Source organism: Pristiophorus japonicus, chromosome 18, assembly GCF_044704955.1.
Source record: "Pristiophorus japonicus isolate sPriJap1 chromosome 18, sPriJap1.hap1, whole genome shotgun sequence".
NCBI lineage: Eukaryota > Metazoa > Chordata > Chondrichthyes > Pristiophoridae > Pristiophorus > Pristiophorus japonicus.
The window spans coordinates 97,986,488-98,008,554 of record NC_091994.1 but is presented as its reverse complement, the minus strand read 5'-3'; the positions used below and the strand labels follow the sequence as shown (position 1 = coordinate 98,008,554).

At 47.6% G+C, this 22,067-nt stretch overlaps 1 protein-coding gene across 1 annotated transcript in view; it reads left to right on the top strand.

The window, feature by feature from the left end:
* Window positions 1-22,067, top strand: part of plch2a (phospholipase C, eta 2a) — a 146,669-nt gene that overhangs the window by 22,266 nt on the left and 102,336 nt on the right. Inside the window, exon 4 of the mRNA XM_070860735.1 lies at window positions 1,429-1,558. Within this exon, the coding sequence (XP_070716836.1) occupies window positions 1,429-1,558 (130 nt within the window). The remainder of the gene's footprint in view (window positions 1-1,428; window positions 1,559-22,067) is intronic.

Genomic DNA, 22,067 nt, shown 5'->3' with positions numbered 1-22,067 from the left:
TGGTCTCTCCCTGCCAACTCTCGGCTTCAGCGGTGGAACACAGCCCCGAGCCCAGCCCCTTCCTTCCCTGGGTGCATGGACCATCGGTGGAACACAGCCCCGAGCCCAGCCCCTTCCCTGGGTGCATGGACCATCAGTGGAACACAGCCCCGAGCCCAGCCCCTTCCCTGGGTGCATGGACCATCGGTGGAATACAGCCCCGAGCCCAGCTTCTTCGCTGGGTGCTTGGACCATCGGTGGAACACAGCCCCGAGCGCAGCTCTCTGGGTGCATGGACCATCGGTGGAATACAGCCCCGAGCCCAGCCCCTTCCCTGGGTGCATGGACCATCGGTGGAACACATCCCGGAGTGCAGCCCCTTCCCTGGGTGCATGGACCATTGGTGGAACACAGCCCCGAGCCCAGTCCCTTCCCTGGGTGCATGGATCATCGGTGGAACTCAGCCTCGAGCCCAGCCCCTTCCCTGGGTGCATGGACCATTGGTGGAACACAGCCCCGAGCCCAGTCCCTTCCCTGGGTGCATGGACCATTGGTGGAACACAGCCCCGAGCCCAGTCCCTTCCCTGGGTGCATGGACCATCGGTGGAACTCAGCCTCGAGCCCAGCCCCTTCCCTGGGTGCATGGACCAATGGGTGCGGAGCTGGTTGTTGCTGTGTGGGCTGGCGGAGAGAGGCTGCACTTTGGCGAATTGCATTCCTCCGTATTTTAAGGAGAACTTATAAGACTGTTTAGGTTTGAGGCAAGTCCATTAGGCGCAACAAGCCCGGATGTTTTATAGATCAATCTCATGTACCCACCTCTTCATCATATCCACAATGCCTCCCCACTGTATCTCACAATCCCTCACCCTATCCCACAAGCCCTCACTGAATCCCTCAATCTCTCACCCTATCCTACAATCTCTCACCCTATCCCACAATCCCTCACCCTATCCCTCAATCCCTCACCCTATCCCACAATCCCTCCCCCATTCCACAATCCCTCACCCTATCCACAATCCCTCACCCTATCCCACAATCCCTCCCCATCCCAGAATCCCTCACCCTATCCCTGAGTCCCTTCTCACCCAATCCTTAATCCCGCTCATCAAATCCCTCAACCTCTTCGCACTGTATCCAATTTCCTTAAATTTTCCCAATTTAAATTCACAGAACGATCCTTCAGTATCCCAGTTTGTTGTCTGGGTCTGTCAAAACAATGTGGTTTTTAAAAAAAAGTTACCGGTCAATCTTGGAGTGTCCTTAATGGGTTGAACATAAGAAAAGCTAGGGCAAGGGGAGGCCACTCAGCCCACAGCTTGTACAGACCCTGTCCAACGTACCCCATCCCACAGTCTACCCCATCATCGCGTAAATGCTCCCTGATCCCTAAAGGCAATCAAGGAAGATGAGGCCCATTTTTCTGTATTGTCCTTAATTGCTATTGATGTGGCTGAAGCAGACATTTGCGGAGGCAGATAAGAATGGAGATGGCTCCCTAAGTGTTGGCGAGGTCCTGCAGTTGATGCATAAACTCAATGTCAATCTGCCACGCCAGAAAGTCAAACAGATGTTCAAGGTAAGAGGATTCTCCAGCTGATCCATTCATTTGGGCGCATTTTCCAAATCTTAGTCCACAGTGAGCGTGTAGTGGTGTACCCATTCATCTTCCAACATACCCTCCCTACGGGACAGCACTCAGGAAAGAAAGAACTTGCCTTTCTATAGCGCCTTTCATAACCTTGGGATGTCCCTCAGCGCTTTACATCCACTGATTACTTTTGAAGTGTAGTCACTGTTGTAATGTAGGAAACGCAGCAGCCAATTTGTGCACAGTAAGCTCCCACAAACAGTAATGTGATCATGACCAGATAACCTGTGGTTTTTTGTGTTGATTGAGGGATAAGTATTGGCCAGGACACCAGGGATAACTCCCCTGCTCATCTTCGAAATAGTGCTGTGGGATCTTTTAAACAAAAACATGACAGCAGCGGCAGTGTGCCCTCCCCTTTAAGGGAAGCCACACTGCCGTTGTAGAAGGCCACAGCCTCACTGGATCACCGGGAAAAAACGGGTTTTGGCACCGCCGGGCAGGCTGAAGATTTTCAGAGGGAATGTCGCCGTCGGGGAGGGTAGATCGGCAGTGCGCACGGTGATGACGCGCTTACCACGGATCGGCAGCAGCGGAGCGGTGGAGGGAGATCGGGGTACCGCCGAGAAATCTCGGAAGAGCAATTGGGCTATCAGCGGCCACTCCACTCTGCAGCGTGGCCGCCGATTTGCGGTGGTAACAGGCCTTAAGGAGAGGGGCAATTTCAGGCCCATACAGTCCACCATCAGAGTACGAAATAATAGCAAGCAGTATAACTGTCATCTGCTTTCTTCTGTTGGTTCACGTCCATTAATCCTGTTGCACCCTCACACGCACCACTGAGATTTAATTGGAACATGAGACACATGACACATTAACACTAGTGTGCGATGGTTCGAATTGACAGGCGCTGGGTGGGCATACTGGTTTGGATGATCCAGCACTCGTACTGACCCACCTTCGATAACCTGCTTCCAAAGGGCGTGAGTCGCCTATCAAATCCTAACCAAGGTAGCTCGGATTGGAACGCACGGTTGGATAATGAACGCTGCTTGCCTGGATCATTCTGACTGACAATGATATCACGCACTCCCAGCTAATCAGGACTGATGCAACATAATCTGTGCTCATTACAGCTCATTGACAAAGATCGAATAGAACTGTCTTTTGAAGAACCGAATGACTGCAGAGTGGATGTGGCGAATTGGGAAATGTGCAAAGACGACTTTGAAACCCATTTATAATGCCTTGTTTCAGAAAGTTTTTGAAATGGTTTATATAATGATTCATAATGGCTTCACGGAAGACCTCCGCAAGATTTCAAATTTGGTTAGCATGATTTACGATGGCTCTATAAAGAATTAGAACATTTACAAATGTGGTGGGAGGTGCTTTTGGGTGTATAGTCTCAAATCCCTACCACGTTATTTAATCTACTCAACTAACTGCTTGCATTTCCAGGCACGGAGGAGCTAACAGACGCTTGTCTCGGAAATGGGAGTCAAAGTCATACCTCCAAAATAAACCAGTTACAAGCAGGGTGCTCGACATACCGATGTTAAAAGGGGATATTATGAGGACAGTTTACATAGACTAGGTTTGTATTCCCTTGAGTATAGACGATTAGGGGGTGATTTGATTGAAGTGTTTAAGATGAAGAAAGGATTTGATAGGTTCCAGCAGGGATCACTGGATGGTGATCAGGAGACTAGACCGTGGCTATATCTCTACTTTCCCCTACCCCTGGGGCCCGAAGGCCAATTGAAGAGCCCTTGATTTTGCCCCAGCTGTGAGATCGGACACTCCCAGCCCAGCCACCAGATCTGGACTTTAAGGTCTGTTCAGCCCCGGGACACAGTACCACCCGAACCATTTGTCGAGTTCACAAAATAATTCTCCATTTTCTTTTCTTCCTGCTAATTAATGACCGATGATTTTATAATTGTGATAACATTCTTGTTGCATTGCCTCTGCGCAATTTGCTGAAAGGAAGTCGCCGAGATGTGACCTGTTGCTATTTAAACCGCAGCACAAAGTGTACCGGACAGATAGAAGTAGGTTGATGCTGTCTGCGACGGGCTCAATCCCTGGCGATGGGCTTCTGCTGCTTACTGGGTGGGTGAGGGGAGGGTGTGCTTGATGGTTTGGCCGAAGGGGATTTCATGTCTGATGTCCTACCAAACTGAAGATTGTTGAACATTTGCTTTGTGATGTGTATTTAGCACAGACATTCTTTAAATGCCCAGCCCAGCCTGTTAGCAATTTCCCTGGGAAGGTGTGGGTAAATCGAGCAGAAACGGGACCGGTTCTTTAAGTCGCGTAAATCTGATGAACAATAAATGCCCCCTCTCCCCAGTATCACCTGTGCAGACTTCACTTCCCCCTCCTCCATTCCCCCCAGCAGCATGAAAGCAGTAATTATCTGATGGAGATAACACGCACTTGTCAGTCTGTGTAAAATCACTGTTGATGTAAAGGGTTTGCTTGAGGGCTCCGTATAATATTGTCACATTTCTTTAGCCTTTGCAGAATTGCACACACCATTAAGTAACGACTGTACTTAATAGCTAATGCCATATGTCTTCACCCAGCCCAGATGGTTGTGCTTAGCACATAATCGGAAGTGTCGTCCGCCCTATTACAAGAGAGTTAATCCTTGTCATCGCATGTTTCACATCATTCTCATGGCCATCAGTTTCCATGTGACACACTTGTTTTCTGCATAGTTACAGATGTTAAAATCCTGGTGGGGGTTTTAATTTAGCCCAAAATCAGTCGACTAATTTCATTTGACAGTGTTTTCGCTTCCCTCCTACTATCCCCGCTATTCCTTTTTTTGGGAATTAGAGGTAAGGATAGCCCAGTGCGCACTCCGACCCCAGTGATCCGGTCCCTGACCCAGTAGCCTCGCTGATAACTGACAGAACTCATCACTCAACAGTGCTGGCAGGCAGCAGGTGATTGTAAACCAGGATTCAATCTTTATCCGCCCTTATTCCCGTCAATGTTTGACGTAGCTAGCATTAATCGAGGTGGAGCTGATCTGTGCGGGCGGCTCCAGCTGCAGGGATACTGCTGGGCAAAGCATCTGACGGCAAGTTCGCTGGTGCAGAAGTCCCAGCAGGCAGTAGGGTTGCCAACTCTGGTTGGACGCTGTAATGTATTTGCGTCATGGGATCTTTGCTTAAGAATTCATAGCAACCTCATCATCATTAACCCAGGCAGCCCCTCGGAATTGAGGAAGACTTGCTTCCACTCTAAAAATGAGTCCTTAAGGTGTTTGAACAGTCCAATACGAGAGCCACAGTCCCTGTCACAGGTGGGACAGACAGTCGTTGAGGGAAGGGGTGGGTGGGACTGGTTTGCCGCACGCTCTTTCCGCTGCCTGCGCTTGATTTCTGCACGCTCTCGATGATGAGCCTCGAGGTGCTCAGCGCCCTCCCGGATGCTCTTCCTCCACTTAGGGTATGGGTATTAAGAACGAGTTGGTTTATTAGCAAAAGGTTTAACAATCACACTACACATTACCAGTATAACTCTTTTAGGGTAAACAAAATCAACATTAAATCAAGTACCCCCCCCCCCCCCAATCTGGGGGACACTCCAGACACTTTTAACTGCCCTCTTTTTGGTTTTTTTTGTGATTTTTTTTGGGGGGCATTAAAACCATATAATTTACAAGTGCCCCCTATAAAAGGGGAGGGGGACACTAAAACCCGGCAATTAAAACAAATTAAACTTTAAAACATAAAATCAAATTAAAATTTGGTTGCCGGGGGTGATGATGCACTCCCGTCCCTCCGGCGCCCACCTCTCGCGGAAGGCCGCGAGCGTACCGGTGGACACCGCATGCTCCATCTCCAAGGACACCCTGGCCCGGATGTAGGCGCGGAAGAGAGGCAGGCAGTCGGGCTGAACAACCCCCTCGACCGCCCGCTGCCTGGACCGGCTGATGGCACCCTTGGCCGTACCCAGGAGCAGTCCTACGAGGAGGCCCTCGGACCTACCCGCTCCTCTCCGCACAGGGTGCCCAAAGATCAGGAGTGTGGGACTGAAGTGCAGCCAGAATTTCAGGAGCAGCCCCTTCAAATAATGGAACAGGGGCTGCAATCTCATGCATTCAATAAAAACATGGAACACGGACTCTTCCAGACCGCAGAAATTGCAGGCGGCCTGGGAGCCCATGAACCGACTTTAAAACTTATTGCACGGGACTGCTCCATGCAACACCCTCTAGGCCAAATCCCCACTAAATAGAGGGAGGACTCCCGCATAGAGTGCACTCCATTGGGGACCCCGCCTCCTCCGGACGGCAAGATGGTGCGCCATGGCGTGTCCGGACGGCAAATGAGGCTGGCACAACAGCTCTACAACTCGTTTAGTTGGAACCAAAATAAAACAGTTAGATCGTGCCCCCTGATCTGGGGGACACTCCAAACATTTTTCAAGGCCCTTTGTTTTGTTTTTTTTATTGTATTTTTTTGTTTTTTTGGGCACTAAAATTGTACATTATGCAAGTGCACCCTGTAAAAGGGGAGGGGGACACTAAAACCGGCAATAAAACAAATTGTGGGTTCTTTTTCTCCCATCCTCTGAGCTTTTCTTGTGCACCATCTTGAGTTTGGGAATGGTTAATCCTAATCCAGATCCCGAGCACACACGAATACCCTAATATCGAGCACAGGTCCGACACGAGGTGGACTGATAGTAGCCTCCAGTTACAGGGCTCAATTTCCTCCAAAGCCGCTTTTTGGCGTACTTGAATAGTTACGTCCTTTTTTGGGGGCCCAACTCCGCCAAAAAAAATCATCCAAGTTTCCCCGTTTGAATTCTTCATTTTGGCGCCGCCTAGCCTGCCTTTTAGTTTTGGGGATGGAGCCTGAGATCTGCGGCAAAAAGATCGGGTTGCCACGGTAACCAGGGACACACTGCGGGCTGAGGCTGGAAAGTGACACATACAGCCAGCTCACAGCAACCTGCACAAGCACATTACACATTGCAGCAACTTACCACCATTAAATTAAAAGTGTTAATGACAAAAGTCTATCTCTCCCTCCCCCACTCCTATCCCTGGCCGAACGGCCTCCCTGTCCCAGTCCCAGTACCCACTCTTATCCCAGGCCGCATTGCCTCCCCCCTCCCAGCCTCCACTCATATCCCAGGCTTAATGATCGCGCCCCCCACCCAGCCTCCACTCCTATCCCAGGCCGAATGGCCTCCCTCCCAGTCCCCACTCCTATCCCAGGCCGAATGCCCCCCTCCCCCCAGCCGCCACTCCTATCCCAGGCCGAATGGCCTCCCTCCCAATCCCCACTCCTATCCCAGGCCGAATGGCCCCCTCCCCCAGCCTCCACTCCTGTCCCAGGCCGAATGGCCTCCCTCACAGTCCCCATTCTTATCCCAGGCCGAATGGCCTCCTGGTCCCAGTACCCACTCCTACCTATGCCCGAAATGCTTCCCCACATCCCACCCCCCTCTCTCTCACCTCTCTGCTGCTGCTGTCCAGGCCCTGGAACTGCATCTGCTGCGCTGATTTACTTACATGCGCCAATTTTCTTAACTCACCAGAAGGTTTTTCCACAGAGGCCACACACGTCGTCCTAAGAAAAATTGGAGTAAACCGGAGCTGGCCAAACTTGCCTAAATGGCCAGAAATGGCGCGGGTGGCAGGTTATGCCCCCTATGACACAAAAAAAAACCTAACCTACAAAAATCGTAACTAACTGAGTTACGCTGCCACACAATCTTTTTAAACTTAGGCCAAAAAACACGTAAATCACTGGGGAAAATTGAGCCCACAGGCTATGGATAATCAGGCTCAGAATGTGCTGGACAAAAAAGAAAGAAAGAATAGATCGAAAGAAAGAAAAAACATAAGAAATAGGAGCAGGAGTCGGCCATTTGGCCCCTCGAGCCTGCTCCGTCATTTAATAAGATCATAGCTAATCTGATTCTGGCTTCAACTCCACTTCCCTGTCCACTCCCCTTAACCCTTGACTCCCTTATCTTTCAAAAATCTGTCTAACTCCACCTTAAATATATTCAATCACCCACCTTCCACAGCTCTCTGGTGTGGAGATTTCCAAAGATTCACGACCCTCTGAGAGAAGAAATTCCTCCTCATTTCTGTTTTAAATGGGTGGCCCCTTATTCTGAAACTATGTCCTCTAGTTCTAGATTGCCTCACGAGGGGAAACATCCTCCCTGCATCTAGCCCCCTCTTGTCCAGCCCCCTCAGAATCTTATATGTAGCAATAAGATCACCTCTCATTCTTCTAAACTTCTTTTTTTCGAAAAAAAGAAAGAGAAAATAAATAAATAAATTGCATGAAGGAAGGAGGGAAGGAAATTTCAATCAAGTATAAAAATAAACTGAATGAATAGCAAAAGCGGAAAGACAGGATCGCAGTTAGTGAGACGGGATATTCAGTCTGGTTAGCACTAAAAATTAATCATTTTAAAAGAGAAGATTGCAATAGCAGCTTTTCTATGAGGTAACCTGATGATATTGTTACTTATTTCAATGAGTGATACATACCCAATGTAGAAAATGTAGACTTTATCTCTTGAGATATTCCCAAATGAAATAAAGATTGCAGTTGGATGTTTTGGCTAACAGGTGTGGATGGGAAGTGGGTCCGGGGGGGATTGTGGAAGTGGATTAAATATCAGATGGATCCAAAACGTAACCAGCTGGATTACTGAAGAAACAGGAGACAGAACTGGGGCTGTTTGATGTATGTGGGCAGCTCTGCTTTGAGGGAATTGGATTAAAGATAGTGTTCAAGCACAAAATGCTACCTACTCGGAAATAGCCCCGCACTGCACACATCTCCCTCAGATCGAACAGTTCGGTACAAGACCTGCATATGTATCTAATTGGGTATTTATCACCCCATTTTAAAGGTTCATCCAGATGGCAGACGAGGAGACAATTGATCTCTGTCGAGTGCCTCCTCCAACTTGCTTACACGGTTTAAAGAGAACTTTGCTTCTTATTAGAAGAGAGTTCCCTTTGTAATAACCATTAGATGGAATTATGAATAACTACATTTTTATTTGTGAAATTGGGCAGCACTCAGATCTCTGAGTCAGGAGGTGATGGATTCAAGCCCCACGACAGACATCAGCACGTAATCCCGGCTAACACTCCAGTGCAGTACTGAGGGAGTGCCGCACTGTCGGAGGTGCCATCCTTCAGATGCAACATTAAACCGAGGCTCCCTTTGCGTGCTCAGGTGAATATTAAAGATCCTGTAGTACTGTACAAAAAGGAGCAGTGAGTTCCCCCACTGGTCAATATCCCTCCCTCAACCACCACTAAAAACAGACTAACTAGTCATTCATCTCAATTGTAGTTTGTGGGGTCTTGCTGTGTTCATATTGAGAGCTGCATTTTGCCTATAGAACAATACTTCAAAAGTGTAAAGCATCTTGAGATATTTCTGAGCAACATGTTAGGATTCTACATAAATGTGTCCTTTCTCTTCCCATCTCTCTCTTTCCTTCTGTTACTGTGCTCTTTCCTTTCCCTTTCCTTTCTTTTTAGAATCATAGAATGATACAGCACAGAAGGAGGCCATTTGGCCCATCATGCCTGTGCCGGCCCTTTAAAAGAGCGATCCACTTAGTCCCACTCCCTGCCCTTTCCCTATCGCCCTGATTGTTTTGTTAACCTTTTCAAGTATTTATCGAATTCCCTTTTGAAAGATACTATTGAATCTGCTTCCTCCACCCTTTCAGGCCGTGCGTTCCAGATCGTAGCAAATTTTTAAAAAATTTCAAAATATACTTTATTCATATAAAAAAGGTGCACAATACATCGGAAGACAGTTCAGTACATTTGGTTGCGGTCAGCAATTCCATATAATACATTTGGATGCTGACGGCAGTTCCGTTCAATTCATTTGCTTGCTTTACATTTCGAGGTTCATTTCAATACAATCCAGGATACACTGTAATACAGTCATCATATTAATTTACTAATGGCACTATACAGTACATGGAATGGGTGAGGGTACAGTTACATTTCTTTGCAACATACATTACTAAACAGAACATGCATTATACATGGCACTACATAGGTTTTTTCAGATCACGGTGCTCTATGAATACAAAAAGTTTACAAGTACGGCCCGAGGGGAGTTTTGTACTGATTCCAGCCCCTGGGTTTACCGTGGTGGAAGGGCTTTAAACTGTGGCCCTTCCCCACCGTGCCTTTGCGGCGGCTGCACCAATTTTAAGTGCGTCCCTCAGCACGTAGTCCTGGACCTTGGATTGCGCCAGTCTGCAACACGCAGACGTGGACATCTCCTTGCTCTGGAAGACCAGCAAGTTTCGGCAAGACCAAAGTGTGTCTTTCACCGAGTTGATGGCCCTCCAGCAGCAAGTGATGTCTGTCTCGGTGTGTTCCCTGGGAACAGTCCGTAGAGCACAGAGTCCTGTGTTACGGAGCTGCTTGGGATGAACCTCGACAGCAACCACTGCATCTCTTTCCAGACCTGCCTTGCAAAGGGGCAATCCCAAAGGAGATGGGTGACAGTCCCGTCCGCACCACAGCCAACTCGGGGGCAGAGTGCCGTGTCTCTGAAACCCCGGCTGTGCATGAAGGATCTGACGGGTAGGGCCCTCCTCACCGCCAACCAAGCTACGTCTTGGTGCTTGTGTGAAAGCTCTGGCGATGAAAAGTTCTGCCAGACGAGTTTGACAGTCTGCTCAGGGAACCACCCGACAGGGTCCATCATCGCCTTCTTTCGTAGTGCATCCAGGACCTTACGTGCTGACCACTGTTTTATGGCCTTGTGGTCAAGCAAATTGCTGCGTTAAAAAAATTCTCCTCATCTCCCCCTTGTATTCTTGCCAATTATCTTAAATCCTTGACCTCTGGTTGCCGACCCTTCTGTCAGTGGAAATGGTTTCTCCTTAATTACTCTATCACAACCATTCTTTTTCTCTTTCTTACTCTGTGGACGATTTTGCTGCACTGTCGGAGGTGGCGTCTCTTGGATGATTTCCTGCATCACAACAGTGACTGCACTCCAAAAGTGCTTCATTGGGTGTAAAGCACTTGGGACATTCTGAGGTCATGAAAGGCGCTATATAAATGCAAGTCTTTCTTTCTCTCTTGCAAAATCTTGGGTTAAACGCAGTCCTCAGAGACCTGTGCATCTGCGCTCATTCGGTGATGTAAACTGTGCTCATTAAGGAAAGTGGCTGACAGAAAGTATTGCTTGGACTTTCACCAACCTCCATGGTCTCTAATGGTGTAACACCATTGCTGAGCCCCAGGCAAGCACACGCACATTTGCATATGCATTAATATGCTGCATTTTATTAATTGGCCATGTGAAATACTGTTCCTTATGGAGCTTGATGTATTTCAGAGATGCATAAAATTATGAGGCACTGAAGTTTTTAAATCAAGATTGTTTTTTTTTGAGGCGAGGAACCTGTCGATAGGATGGATGTGGAGACATCCAAGTGCCGAAAGCCAGTCGGCCCATCTATAACTCATCCAGCAATCAAATAGCCAAGAGTTCGCCCCCTCCCCACCAACCTAGCTGTTTCTTAAACAAAGAAAGACTTGCATTTATATAGCGCCTTTCAGGGCTACTGGACGTCTTAAAGCGTTTTACAGACAATGAAGTACTTTTGGAGTGTAATCACTGTTGTCATATTGGAAACGCGGCAACAAATTTTCACACAGCAAGCTCCCACAAACAGCAATGTGATCATGACCAGATAATCTGTGTTTTTTGTTAAGTTGATTATGGAATAAAATATTGGCCAAGACACTCCCCTGTTCTTCGAAATAGTGCCACAGGATCGTTTACGTCTACCTGAGAGGCCAGACAAGGCCTTGGTTTAATGTCTCATCCAAAAGGCAGCACCTCCAAGCAGTGCAGCGTTCCCTCGGTACTGCACTGGGTGTGTCAGCCTAGATTTATGTGCTCAAGTCCCTGGAGTGGGACTTGAACCCACAACCTTCTGACTCAGAGGCAAGTGTTCTACCCACTGAGCCACAGCTGACACTTGCAATGACTCCAAGGTTTTATTTCCATTCCCCTGCCCAGGAGGCTCATGAGTGAAGACGCTGTGTGAGGAAGAACTTTCAAGCATCAATCTTAACCCTGCCTTTCGTCAGTTTGAACTGCCCCCTTGTCCCAGTTTAATTTGAAGTTGTGCTTCAGACATGCTTTTTCTGTACTGTTCCTTGTTCTATTTGTCTCTGTAATGTTTCCTCTCAGTTGCCTCCTTTGGAGGTTGAGGAGCCCCAAGGTTTCTCCAATCCCCTCCTCATCCTCCGGGACTGGATGTCAGTCTCGCGCCAGGTGTGATTGTCGTCCTTGTGTCTCGGGGGCCAGAACTGGCCACAATGCCCAGCGCCTGGCCTGACTAAAGCCCTGTGCAGTTTGCGCAGTGGCGTTATGGAGTCTGTGCGCTCACATTGCGCTGTACTGCACGTGCTGTGCGACCTCCTAAGCTATTCATAACTCACATCTAATTATGTTGCTGAGCGACCTTGGCCATTGCTTGTTGCCAATGTTACTGCATTAAAATTAAACCAAAGGCGATATAAGTATTATAACTGACCTGAAAATGGTGAGCTTATGAAATAATGCCCTTAGGAAGATGGTAACCTTCTCCCTTTTCCTGATTTGTTTCTGTGTCCCATCACTGAAGGTTGCTTCTTACTGTAAACTGCAGCATATAAGATGCAGCATAAAATTGGCAGGATATAAAAACCACAGGGTGGGACTTATATACCAGATATCATTAACCTTTTGCTGCCAATTAAAAGCATGGCCCTCATGCTGGATGTTCAAATTCCCCATGGCCTCGCCCTGCCCTGTCTCTGTAACCTTCTGCACCCCTACAACCCTCCGAGATCTCTGCACTCCTCCAATTCTGGCCTGTTGCGCCCAACTCCCACTTCTTTCGCCCCACCATTGGTGGCCGTGCCTTCAGGCTGACTAGACCCTAAGCCCTGGAATTCCCTCCCTAAACCTCTCTCTCCTTCCTGAAGATGTTCCTTAAAACCCACCTCTTTGACCAAGCTTTTGGTCACCTGCCCTAATGTCTCCTTATTTAGCTAGGCATCAATTTATTTTGTCTGATTATACTCTTGTGAAGCACGTTGGGATGTTTCACTATATTAAAGGCGCTATATAAATGCAAGTTGCAGTTTGATGTTGTTGTTGGATTGATGGTGTTTACTCCAATCCCATTCTGTGCCCAAGTTGCTTCTTTCTCCACCATAGATTTCTCCCCTTCACCCCGTCCAGGGCACTGCTGTCCTATATAAAACTGTCAATTGCTCTGGACAAGTTATCCAGTGAATACATAGGAATGTCATACAAGGAGGAGGCCATTCAGCCCCTCGATCCCGTTCGGCCATTCAATCATAAGAACATAAGAACCATAAGAAATAGGAACAGGAGTAGGCCATACGGCCCCTCGAGCCTGCTCCGCCATTCAATAAGATCATGGCTGATTTGATCATGGACTCAGCTCCACTTCCCCGCCCGCTCCCCATAACCCCTTATCCTCTTATCGTTTAAGAAACTGTCTATTTCTGTCTTAAACTTATTCAATGTCCCAGCTTCCACAGCTCTCTGAGGCAGCGAATTCCACAGATTTACAACCCTCAGAGAAGAAATTCCTTCTCATCTCATTGTTAAATGGGTGGCCCCTTATTCTAAGATCATGCCCTCTGGTTCTAGTCTCCCCCGTCAGTGGAAACATCCTCTCTGCATCCACTTTGTCAAGCCCCCTCATAATCTTATACGTCTCGATAAGATCACCTCTCATTCTTCTGAATTCCAATGAGTAGAGGCCCAACCTAGTCAACCTTTCCTCATAAGTCAATCTCCTCATCTCCAGAATCAACCTAGTGAACCTTCTCTGAACTGCCTCCAAAGCAAGTATATCCTTTCGTAAATATGGAAACCAAAACTGCATGCAGTATTCCAGGTGTGGCCTCACCAATACCCTGCAGCTGTAACAAGACTTCCCTGCTTTTATATTCCATCCCCTTTGCGATAAAGGCCAAGATTCCATTGGCCTTCCTGATCACTTGCTGTACCTGCATACTATCCTTTTGTGTTTCATGCACAAGTACCCCCAGGTCCCACTGTACTGCAGCACTTTGCAATCTTTCTCCATTTAAATAATAACTTACTCTTTGATTTTTTTCTGCCAAAGTGCATGATCATGGCTGATCTGTATCTTATTTCCATTTCCCGCCTTTGCTCCATATACCGTGATACCCTTACCCAACAAACAATGCATCCGTTTCAGTCTTGAAAATTTCAGTTGGTTTTTGGGGACGAGCGTTCTAGATTGCCACTATTCTTTGAGTGAAAACGTGCTTCGTAATTTCACTCCTAAATGGCCCAGCACTAATTCTAAGTTTATGACTCCTTGTTCTGGATTACCCCAGGTGAGAGGTTAAGGCACAGGGCACCACAAGGGTTGAAACGAGTACGAGAGAAGCTGAGACAGATTGCATGAGGGAGGGAAACATAGAAGCCCAGTAGATCCAATCTCTCCTCATATGTCAGTCCTGCCATCACAGGAATCAGTCTGGTGAACCTCCGCTGCACTCCCTCAATATCAAGAACGTCCTTCCTCAGATTAGGAGACCAAAACTGAACACAATATTCCAAGTGGGGCCTCACCAAGGGCCTGGACAACTGCAGTAAGACTTCCCTGCTCCTATACGCAAGGCTGAGGGAGCTGGGGAGTTCCACGGATTTGAGGCCCTGGGGACGAATAAGTTGGAATTGGCGCAACGTGTCTTGATTTCAGCACAGCGAGCTTGTCGCGAGTCCGATTCCGTACTTCACTTGCTAGGTTCTCATTATGTGAATCAGAGAACATGTGATTGGGATCGGACAGGGTGACCTATGATCGGGGATAGAATTGCCAAATCTAATTGGACAATTTTCATCACATGGCTTCGCGCCTGGAACCGCCTTGCCCCCCCCGCCCACTCTCCCGCCATTGGTCGACCGACACGTCAATCCTCGCGGTGCCCCGCCTTCCCACGACCAACTGCAAAGCGGACTGAGTCTTTGTTATCCAATGGATGATTCATGACCAGCAATCAAACAGCCTGTTTTCCCACCTGCGATATATTTTTTAATACCCCTACGATCTTTCTCCTGGGTTTTATTCACAGCAGGAGTTTAACCTTTAATTTCTGGAGGCTTGGCGGCCCTTGCTCAAGGAAGAGCCCAATCCTCTTGCACAATGACGGGATGAAAGAGCCGTTAAGCTATTTTGGATGGTGTTGGCTGCGGGAGGAGTGTTGGCCTGGACCAGATCCCTGCTGTTCGTCAAATAGTACCATGGCATCTTTTCATCATCACCATCATAGGCAGTCCCTCGGAATCGAGGAAGTCTTGTTTCCACTCCTGAAGTGAGTTCTTTGGTGGCTGAACAGTCCAATACAAGAGCCACAGACTCTGTTACAGGTGGGACAGATAGTCGTTGAGGGAAGGGGTGGGTGGGACTGGTTTGCCACATGCTCTTTCCGCTGCCTGCACTTGATTTCTGCATGCTCTCGGCCTTGAGACTCGAGGTGCTCAGCGCCCTCCCGGATGCACTTCCTCCACTTAGGGCGGTCTTGGGCCAGGGACTCCCAGGTGTCAGTGGGGATGTCACACTTTATCAGGGAGGCTTTGAGAGAGTCCTTGTAGCATTTCCGCTGCCCAGCTTTGGCTTGTTTGCCGTGAAGGAGCTCTGAGTAGAACACTTGCTTTGGGAGTCTCGTGTCTGGCATGCGAACTATGTGGCCTGCCCAGCAGAGCTGATCGAGTGTGGTCAGCGCTTCAATGCTGGGGATGTTAGCCTGGACGAGGACGCTGATGTTAGTGCGCCTGTCCTCCCAGGGGATTTGTAGGATCTTGCGGAGACATGGTTGGTGATATATCTCCAGCAACTTGAGGTATCTGCTGTACATGGTCCATGTCTCTGAGCCATACAGGAAGGCTGGTATTGCTACAGCCCTGTAGACCATGAGCCTGGTGGCAGTTTTGAGGGCCTGGTCTTCAAACACTCTTTTCCTCAGGCTGCACTGGCGCACTGGAGGCGGTGTTGGATCTCGTCGTCGATGCCTGCTCTTGATGATAGGAGGCTCCCGAGATATGGGAAGTGATCCACGGTGTCCAGGGCCGTGCCATGGGTATTGATGACTGGGGGGTGGAGGGGGCTGTATGGTGAGGACAGGCTGGTGGAGGAACTTTGTCTTACGGATGTTCAGGCTAGGTCCAAGACCACCCCAACCTCTGTGTCTGCGCACATACAGAGGCTGAACTCCAGGTCATCTTTTACCGTCCAATTGGAACAGGTAGTCAGGGCCTCGGTTTGACATCTCATCGGAAAGGCGGCACCTCCACTGTGGTTGGGGGTCAATGCTGAGAGTGCAGCGCTCCCTCAGTACTGCCCCTCCGACAGTGCAGCATCCCTCAGTACTGCCCCTCCGACAGTGCGGTGCTCCCTCAGTACTGCCCCTCCGACAGTGCAGTGCTCCCTCAGTACTGCCCCTCCAACATTGCGGTGCTCCCTCAGTACTGCCTCTCCGACAGTGCAGCATCCCTCAGTACTGCCCCTCCGACAGTGCAGCACTCCCTCAGTATTCAGTGTCAGCCTGCATTACGAGCTGTAGTCTGTTTTCGTGTTCTTGTTAAATGAAGCTAAATGGCAGCTTGGAATTGCGTTCTGGCTCATTCATTATGCTAATGAAATCCAGGCTGTCGAGCTGTAAACAAAAATGAGAACAAATTTCAGCCTCAGGCAATTTGGGGTCCATTGATTTGTTTTTGCTACCAGTTATTTTCCGTGCTCCACGGATATCAGCTTATTACTGTGTTCCTTTATGTTCGTTCTATTTGCCTTTTATCTATTGCACATATTCAAGTAGTCATTAACTCACTGCCAAGCATCTGCACATGATAATGTTCTCAGTTCATGGTGAGTGACTGCAATTTTCCATTGTCAGAACTGATTTGGGTTATTAGATGTCGTCTGGAGTCCAGTTGTTGGTTTTATCTTTGGGTAAGCAGCATGCACTGTCAAGGTGAGATATTGTGCTCGGGTCAATCGCACCTTGTTCTTCCTGTCAGTCTCTCTCTGTTTTCCTCTCCATCTACCTCCTCTCTCTGCCACAATGTTTCTATCTTTCTCTATATCTGTGTGTGTCATTGCCAGTCCCATTTTCTCTTTGCCTGCATCTCTCTCTCTCGCTGTGCCTTTCTCTCTTTCTCATCCTGTCTCCCTCTGTCCATCTCCTTTTGTACATCTATTTCTGTCCATCTCTCCTTGATGCTCACACTCTCTCTCTCTCTCTCTCTCTCCATTCTCTCTGACTGTCTATCTCTCTGTCTATCTCTCTGTCTATCTCTCTGTCCATCTCTCTGTCCATCTCTCTGTCCATCTCTCTCTTACTCTCTCTGTCCATTCTGTCTGACTGTCAATCTCTCTGTTCAACTCTTTCTCTTTCTCTCTCTGTCCATCTCTCTCTCTCTGTCCATCTCTCTCTCTCTGTCCATCTCTCTCTCTCTCTCTCTCTGTCCATCTCTCTCTCTCTCTCTGTCCATCTATCTCTCTGTCCATCTCTCTCTCTGCCCATCTCTCTCTCTCTGTCCATCTCTCTCTCTCTGTCCATCTCTCTCTCTGTCCATCTCTCCCTGTCTCTGTCCATCTCTCTCTCTCTCTCTCTCTCTCTCTGTCCATCTCTCTCTCTCTCTCTGTCTATCGCTCTCTCTTTCCATCTCTCTCTCTCTGTCCATCTCCCTCTCTCTGTCCATCTCTCTCTATTCATCTCCCTCTCTGTCCATCTCTCTCTCTCTCTCTGTCTGACCATCTCTCTCTGTCCATCTCTCTCTCTCTGTCTATCTCTCTCTGTCCATCTCTCTCTCTCTGTCCATCTCTCTCTCTCTGTCCATCTCTCTCTCTCTGTCCATCTCTCTCTCTCTTTGTCCATCTCTCTCTCTCTCCCTCTCTCTGTCCATTCTCTCTGACTGTCAATCTCTGTCTATCTCTCTCTCTCTCTCTCTCTGTCCATCTCTCTCTCTCTGTCTATCTCTCTCTGTTCATCTCCCTCTCTCTGTCCATCTCTCTCTCTCTGTCCATCTCTCTCTCTCTGTCCATCTCTCTCTCTCTGTCCATCTCTCTCTCTCTTTGTCCATCTCTCTCTCTCTCCCTCTCTCTGTCCATTCTCTCTGACTGTCAATCTCTGTCTATCTCTCTCTCTCTCTCTCTGTCCATCTCTCTCTCTGTCCATCTCTCTCTCTGTCCATCTCTCTCTTTCTCTCTGTCCATCTCTCTCTCTGCCCATCTCTCTCTCTCTCTGTCCATCTCCCTCTCTCTCTCTGTCCATCTCTCTCTCTTTGTCCATCTCTCTCTGTCCATCTCTCTCTGTCCATCTCTCTCTGTCCATCTCTCTCACTCTCTCTCTCTCTCTGACCATCTCTCTCTCTCTGTCCATTCTCTCTGACTGTCAATCTCTGCCTATCTCTCTCTCTCTCTCTCTCTCTGTCCATCTATCTCTCTCTCTGTCCATCTCTCTCGCTCTGTCCATCTCTCTCTCTCTGTCTATCTCTCTCTGTCCATCTCTCTCTCTCTCTGTCCATCTCTCTCACTCTCTCTGTCCATCTCGATCTCTCTCTCTCTCTGTCCAGTCTCTCTGATTGTCAATCTCTCTCTATCTCTCTCTCTGTCCATCTCTCTATGTCTATCTCTCTCTCTCTCTGTCCATCTCTCTCTCTCTCTCTCTCTGTCCATCTCTCTCTCTGTCCATCTCTCTCTCTCTGTCCAGTCTCTCTGATTGTCAATCTCTCTCTTTCTCTCTCTCTCTCTCTCTGTCCATCTCTCTCTCTCTGTCCAGTCTCTCTGATTGTCAATCTCTCTCTTTCTCTCTCTCTCTCTCTCTGTCTATCTCTCTCTCTCTGTCCATTCTCTCTGACTGTCAGTCTCTGTCTATCTCTCTCTCTCTCTCTGTCCATCTCTCTCTGACTGTCAATCTCCGTCTATTTCTCTCTCTGAGCCTTTTTCTCTGTCTGTTTATTTGCTATTCTCCATCCTCCTCTCTCTATCTGTTTCCTTTTTAACATTTTCTTATCCAGGGCAAGCCATAGATCTATGTGACACTAAGAGTTCTATTTAATGCTAAATTTAAATGAAGAAATTCTCCCCTCCCTGTGGTTAACACCTCCTCCTATGAAGAAAGGTTGAGCAGGTTGGGCCAATACTCATTGGAGTTTAGAAGAATGAGAGGTGATCTTTTTGAAACATATAAGATAATGAGGGGGCTTGACAATGTAGATGCAGAGAGAATGTTTCCACTCATGGAGGACTCTCGAACTAGGGGGCATAGTTTCAGAATAAGAGCAAACCCATTTAAAACTGAGATAAGAAGGAATTTCTTCTCTGAGGGTTGTAAATCTGTGGAATTCTCTGCCCCAAAGAGCTGTGGAGGCTGGGGCATTGATTACAAGTTTGCTGACGATACAAAGATGGGAGGAAAAGCAATGTGTGAGGAGGACACAAAAAATCTGCAAAAGGACATAGACAGGCTAAGTGAGTGGGCAAAAATTTCGCAGATGGAGTATAATGTTGGAAAGTGTGAGGACATGCACTTTGTCAGAAAAAAAATCAAAGAGCAAGTTATTATTTAAATGGAGAAAGATTGCAAACATCGGGACCTGGGGGTACTTGTGCATGAAACACAAAAGGATAGTATGCAGGTACAGCAAGTGATCAGGAAGGCCAATGGAATCTTGGCCTTTATTGCAAAGGGGTTGGAGTATAAAAGCAGGGAAGTCTTGCTACAGCTATATAAGGTATTGGTGAAGCCACACTTGGAATACTGCGTGCAGTTTTGGTTTCCATATTTACGAAAGGATATACTTGCTTTGGAGGCAGTTCAGAGAAGATTCCGGGGATGAGGGGGTTGACTTATGAGAAAAGGTTGAGTAGGTTGGGCCTCTACTCATTGGAATTCAGAAGAATGAGAGGTGATCTTATCGAAATATATATTACAGATATATAAAACGGAAAAGAGTGACTAAAGTAAATGTTGGTCCCTTAGAAGATGAGAAGGGGGATTTAATAATGGGAAATGTGGAAATGGCTGAGACCTTAAACAATTATTTTGCTTCGGTCTTCACAGTGGAAGACACAAAAACCATGCCAAAAATTGCTGGTCACAGGAATGTGGGAAGGGAGGACCATGAGACAATCACTATCATTAGGGGGGGGTAGTGTTGGACAGGCTAATGGGACTGAAGGTAGACAAGTCCCCTGGTCCTGATGAAATGCATCCCAGGGTATTAAAAGAGATGGCGGAAGTTATAGCAGATGCATTTGTTATAATCTACCAAAATTCTCTGGACTCTGGGGTGGTACCAGCGGGTTGGAAAGCAGCTAATGTAACGCCTCTGTTTAAAAAAGGGGGCCGACAAAAGGCAGGTAACTATAGGCCGGTTAGTTTAACATCTGTAGTGGGGAAAATGCTTGAAGCTATCATTAAGGAAGAAATAGCGGGACATCTAGATAGGAATAGTGCAATCAAGCAGACGCAACATGGATTCATGAAGGGGAAATCATGTTTAACTAATTTACTGGAATTCTTTGAAGATATAACGAGCATGGTGGATAGAGGTGTACCGATGGATGTGGTGTATTTAGATTTCCAAAAGGCATTCGATAAGGTGCCACACAAAAGGTTACTGCAGAAGATAAAGGTACGCGGAGTCAGAGGAAATGTATTAGCATGGATAGAGAATTGGCTGGCGAACAGAAAGCAGAGAGTTGGGATAAATGGGTCCTTTTCGGGTTGGAAATCGGTGGTTAGTGGTGTGCCACAGGGATCGGTGCTGGGACCACAACTGTTTACAATATACATAGATGACCTGGAAGAGGGGACAGAGTGTAGTGTAACAAAATTTGCAGATGACACAAAGATTAGTGGGAAAGCGGGTTGTGTGGAGGACACAGAGAGGCTGCAAAGAGATTTGGATAGGTTAAGCGAATGGACTAAGGTTTGGCAGATGGAATACAATGTCGGAAAGTGTGAGGTCATCCACCTTGGAAAAAAAAGCAGTAAAAGGGAATATTATTTGAATGGGGAGAAATTACAACATGCTGCGGTGCAGAGGGACCTGGGGGTCCTTGTGCATGAATCCCAAAAAGTTAGTTTGCAGGTGCAGCAGGTAATCAGGAAGGCGAATGGAATGTTGGCCTTCATTGCGAGAGGGATGGAGTACAAAAGCAGGGAGGTCCTGCTGCAACTGTATAGGGTATGGGTGAGGCCGCACCTGGAGTACTGCGTGCAGTTTTGGTCACCTTACTTAAGGAAGGATATACTAGCTTTGGAGGGGGTACAGAGACGATTCACTAGGCTGATTCCGGAGATAAGGGGGGTTACTTTATGATGATAGATTCAGTAGACTGGGTCTTTACTCGTTGGAGTTCAGAAGGATGAGGGGTGATCTTATAGAAACATTTAAAATAATGAAAGGGATAGACAAGATAAAGGCAGAGAAGTTGTTTCCACTGGTCGGGGAGACTAGAACTAGGGGGCACAGCCTCAAAATACAGGGGAGCCAATTTAAAACCGAGTTGAGAAGGAATTTCTTCTCCCAGAGGGTTGTGAATCTGTGGAATTCTCTGCCCAAGGAAGCAGTTGAGGCTAGCTCATTGAATGTATTCAAATCACAGATTGATAGATTTTTAATCAATAAGGGAACTAAGGGTTATGGGAAACGGGCGGGTAAGTGGAGCTGAGTCCACGGCCAGTTCAGTCATGATCTTGTTGAATGGCGGAGCAGACTCGAGGGGCTAGATGGCCTACTCCTGTTCCTAATTCTTATGTTCTTATGAAACGTGTAAGATTATGAGGGGGCTTAACAAGGTGGATGCAGAGATGATATTTCCACTGGTGGGGGAGACTAGAACTAGAGGGCATGATCTTAGAATAAGGGGCCGCCTATTTAAAACGGAGATGAGGAGAAATTTCTTCTCTCAGAGGTTTGTAAATCTGTGGAATTCGCTGCCTCAGAGAGCTGTGGAAGTTGGGATATTGAATACATTTGTCAGAAATAGACATTTTCTTAAATGATAAGGAGATTAATGGTTATGGGGAGCGGACGGGGAAAGGGAGTTGAGTCCATGATTAGATCAGCCATGATCTTATTGAATGGCGGAGCAGGCTCGAGGGGCCAGATGGCCCACTCCTGCTCCTATTTCTTATGTTCTTATGTTTCCCCTCGTGGGGGAATCTAGAACTAGGGGGCATAGTTTCAGAATAAGGGATCGCTCATTTAAAACAAAAATGAGGAGGAATTTCTTCTCTCTGAGGGTCATGAATCTTTGGAATTCTCTACCTCAGAGAACTGTGGAGGCTGGGTCATTGAATGTATTTACGGTGGAGATTGACAGATTTTAGAACAATAAGGGAGTCAAGGGTTATGGGGAGCGGGCGGGGAAGTGG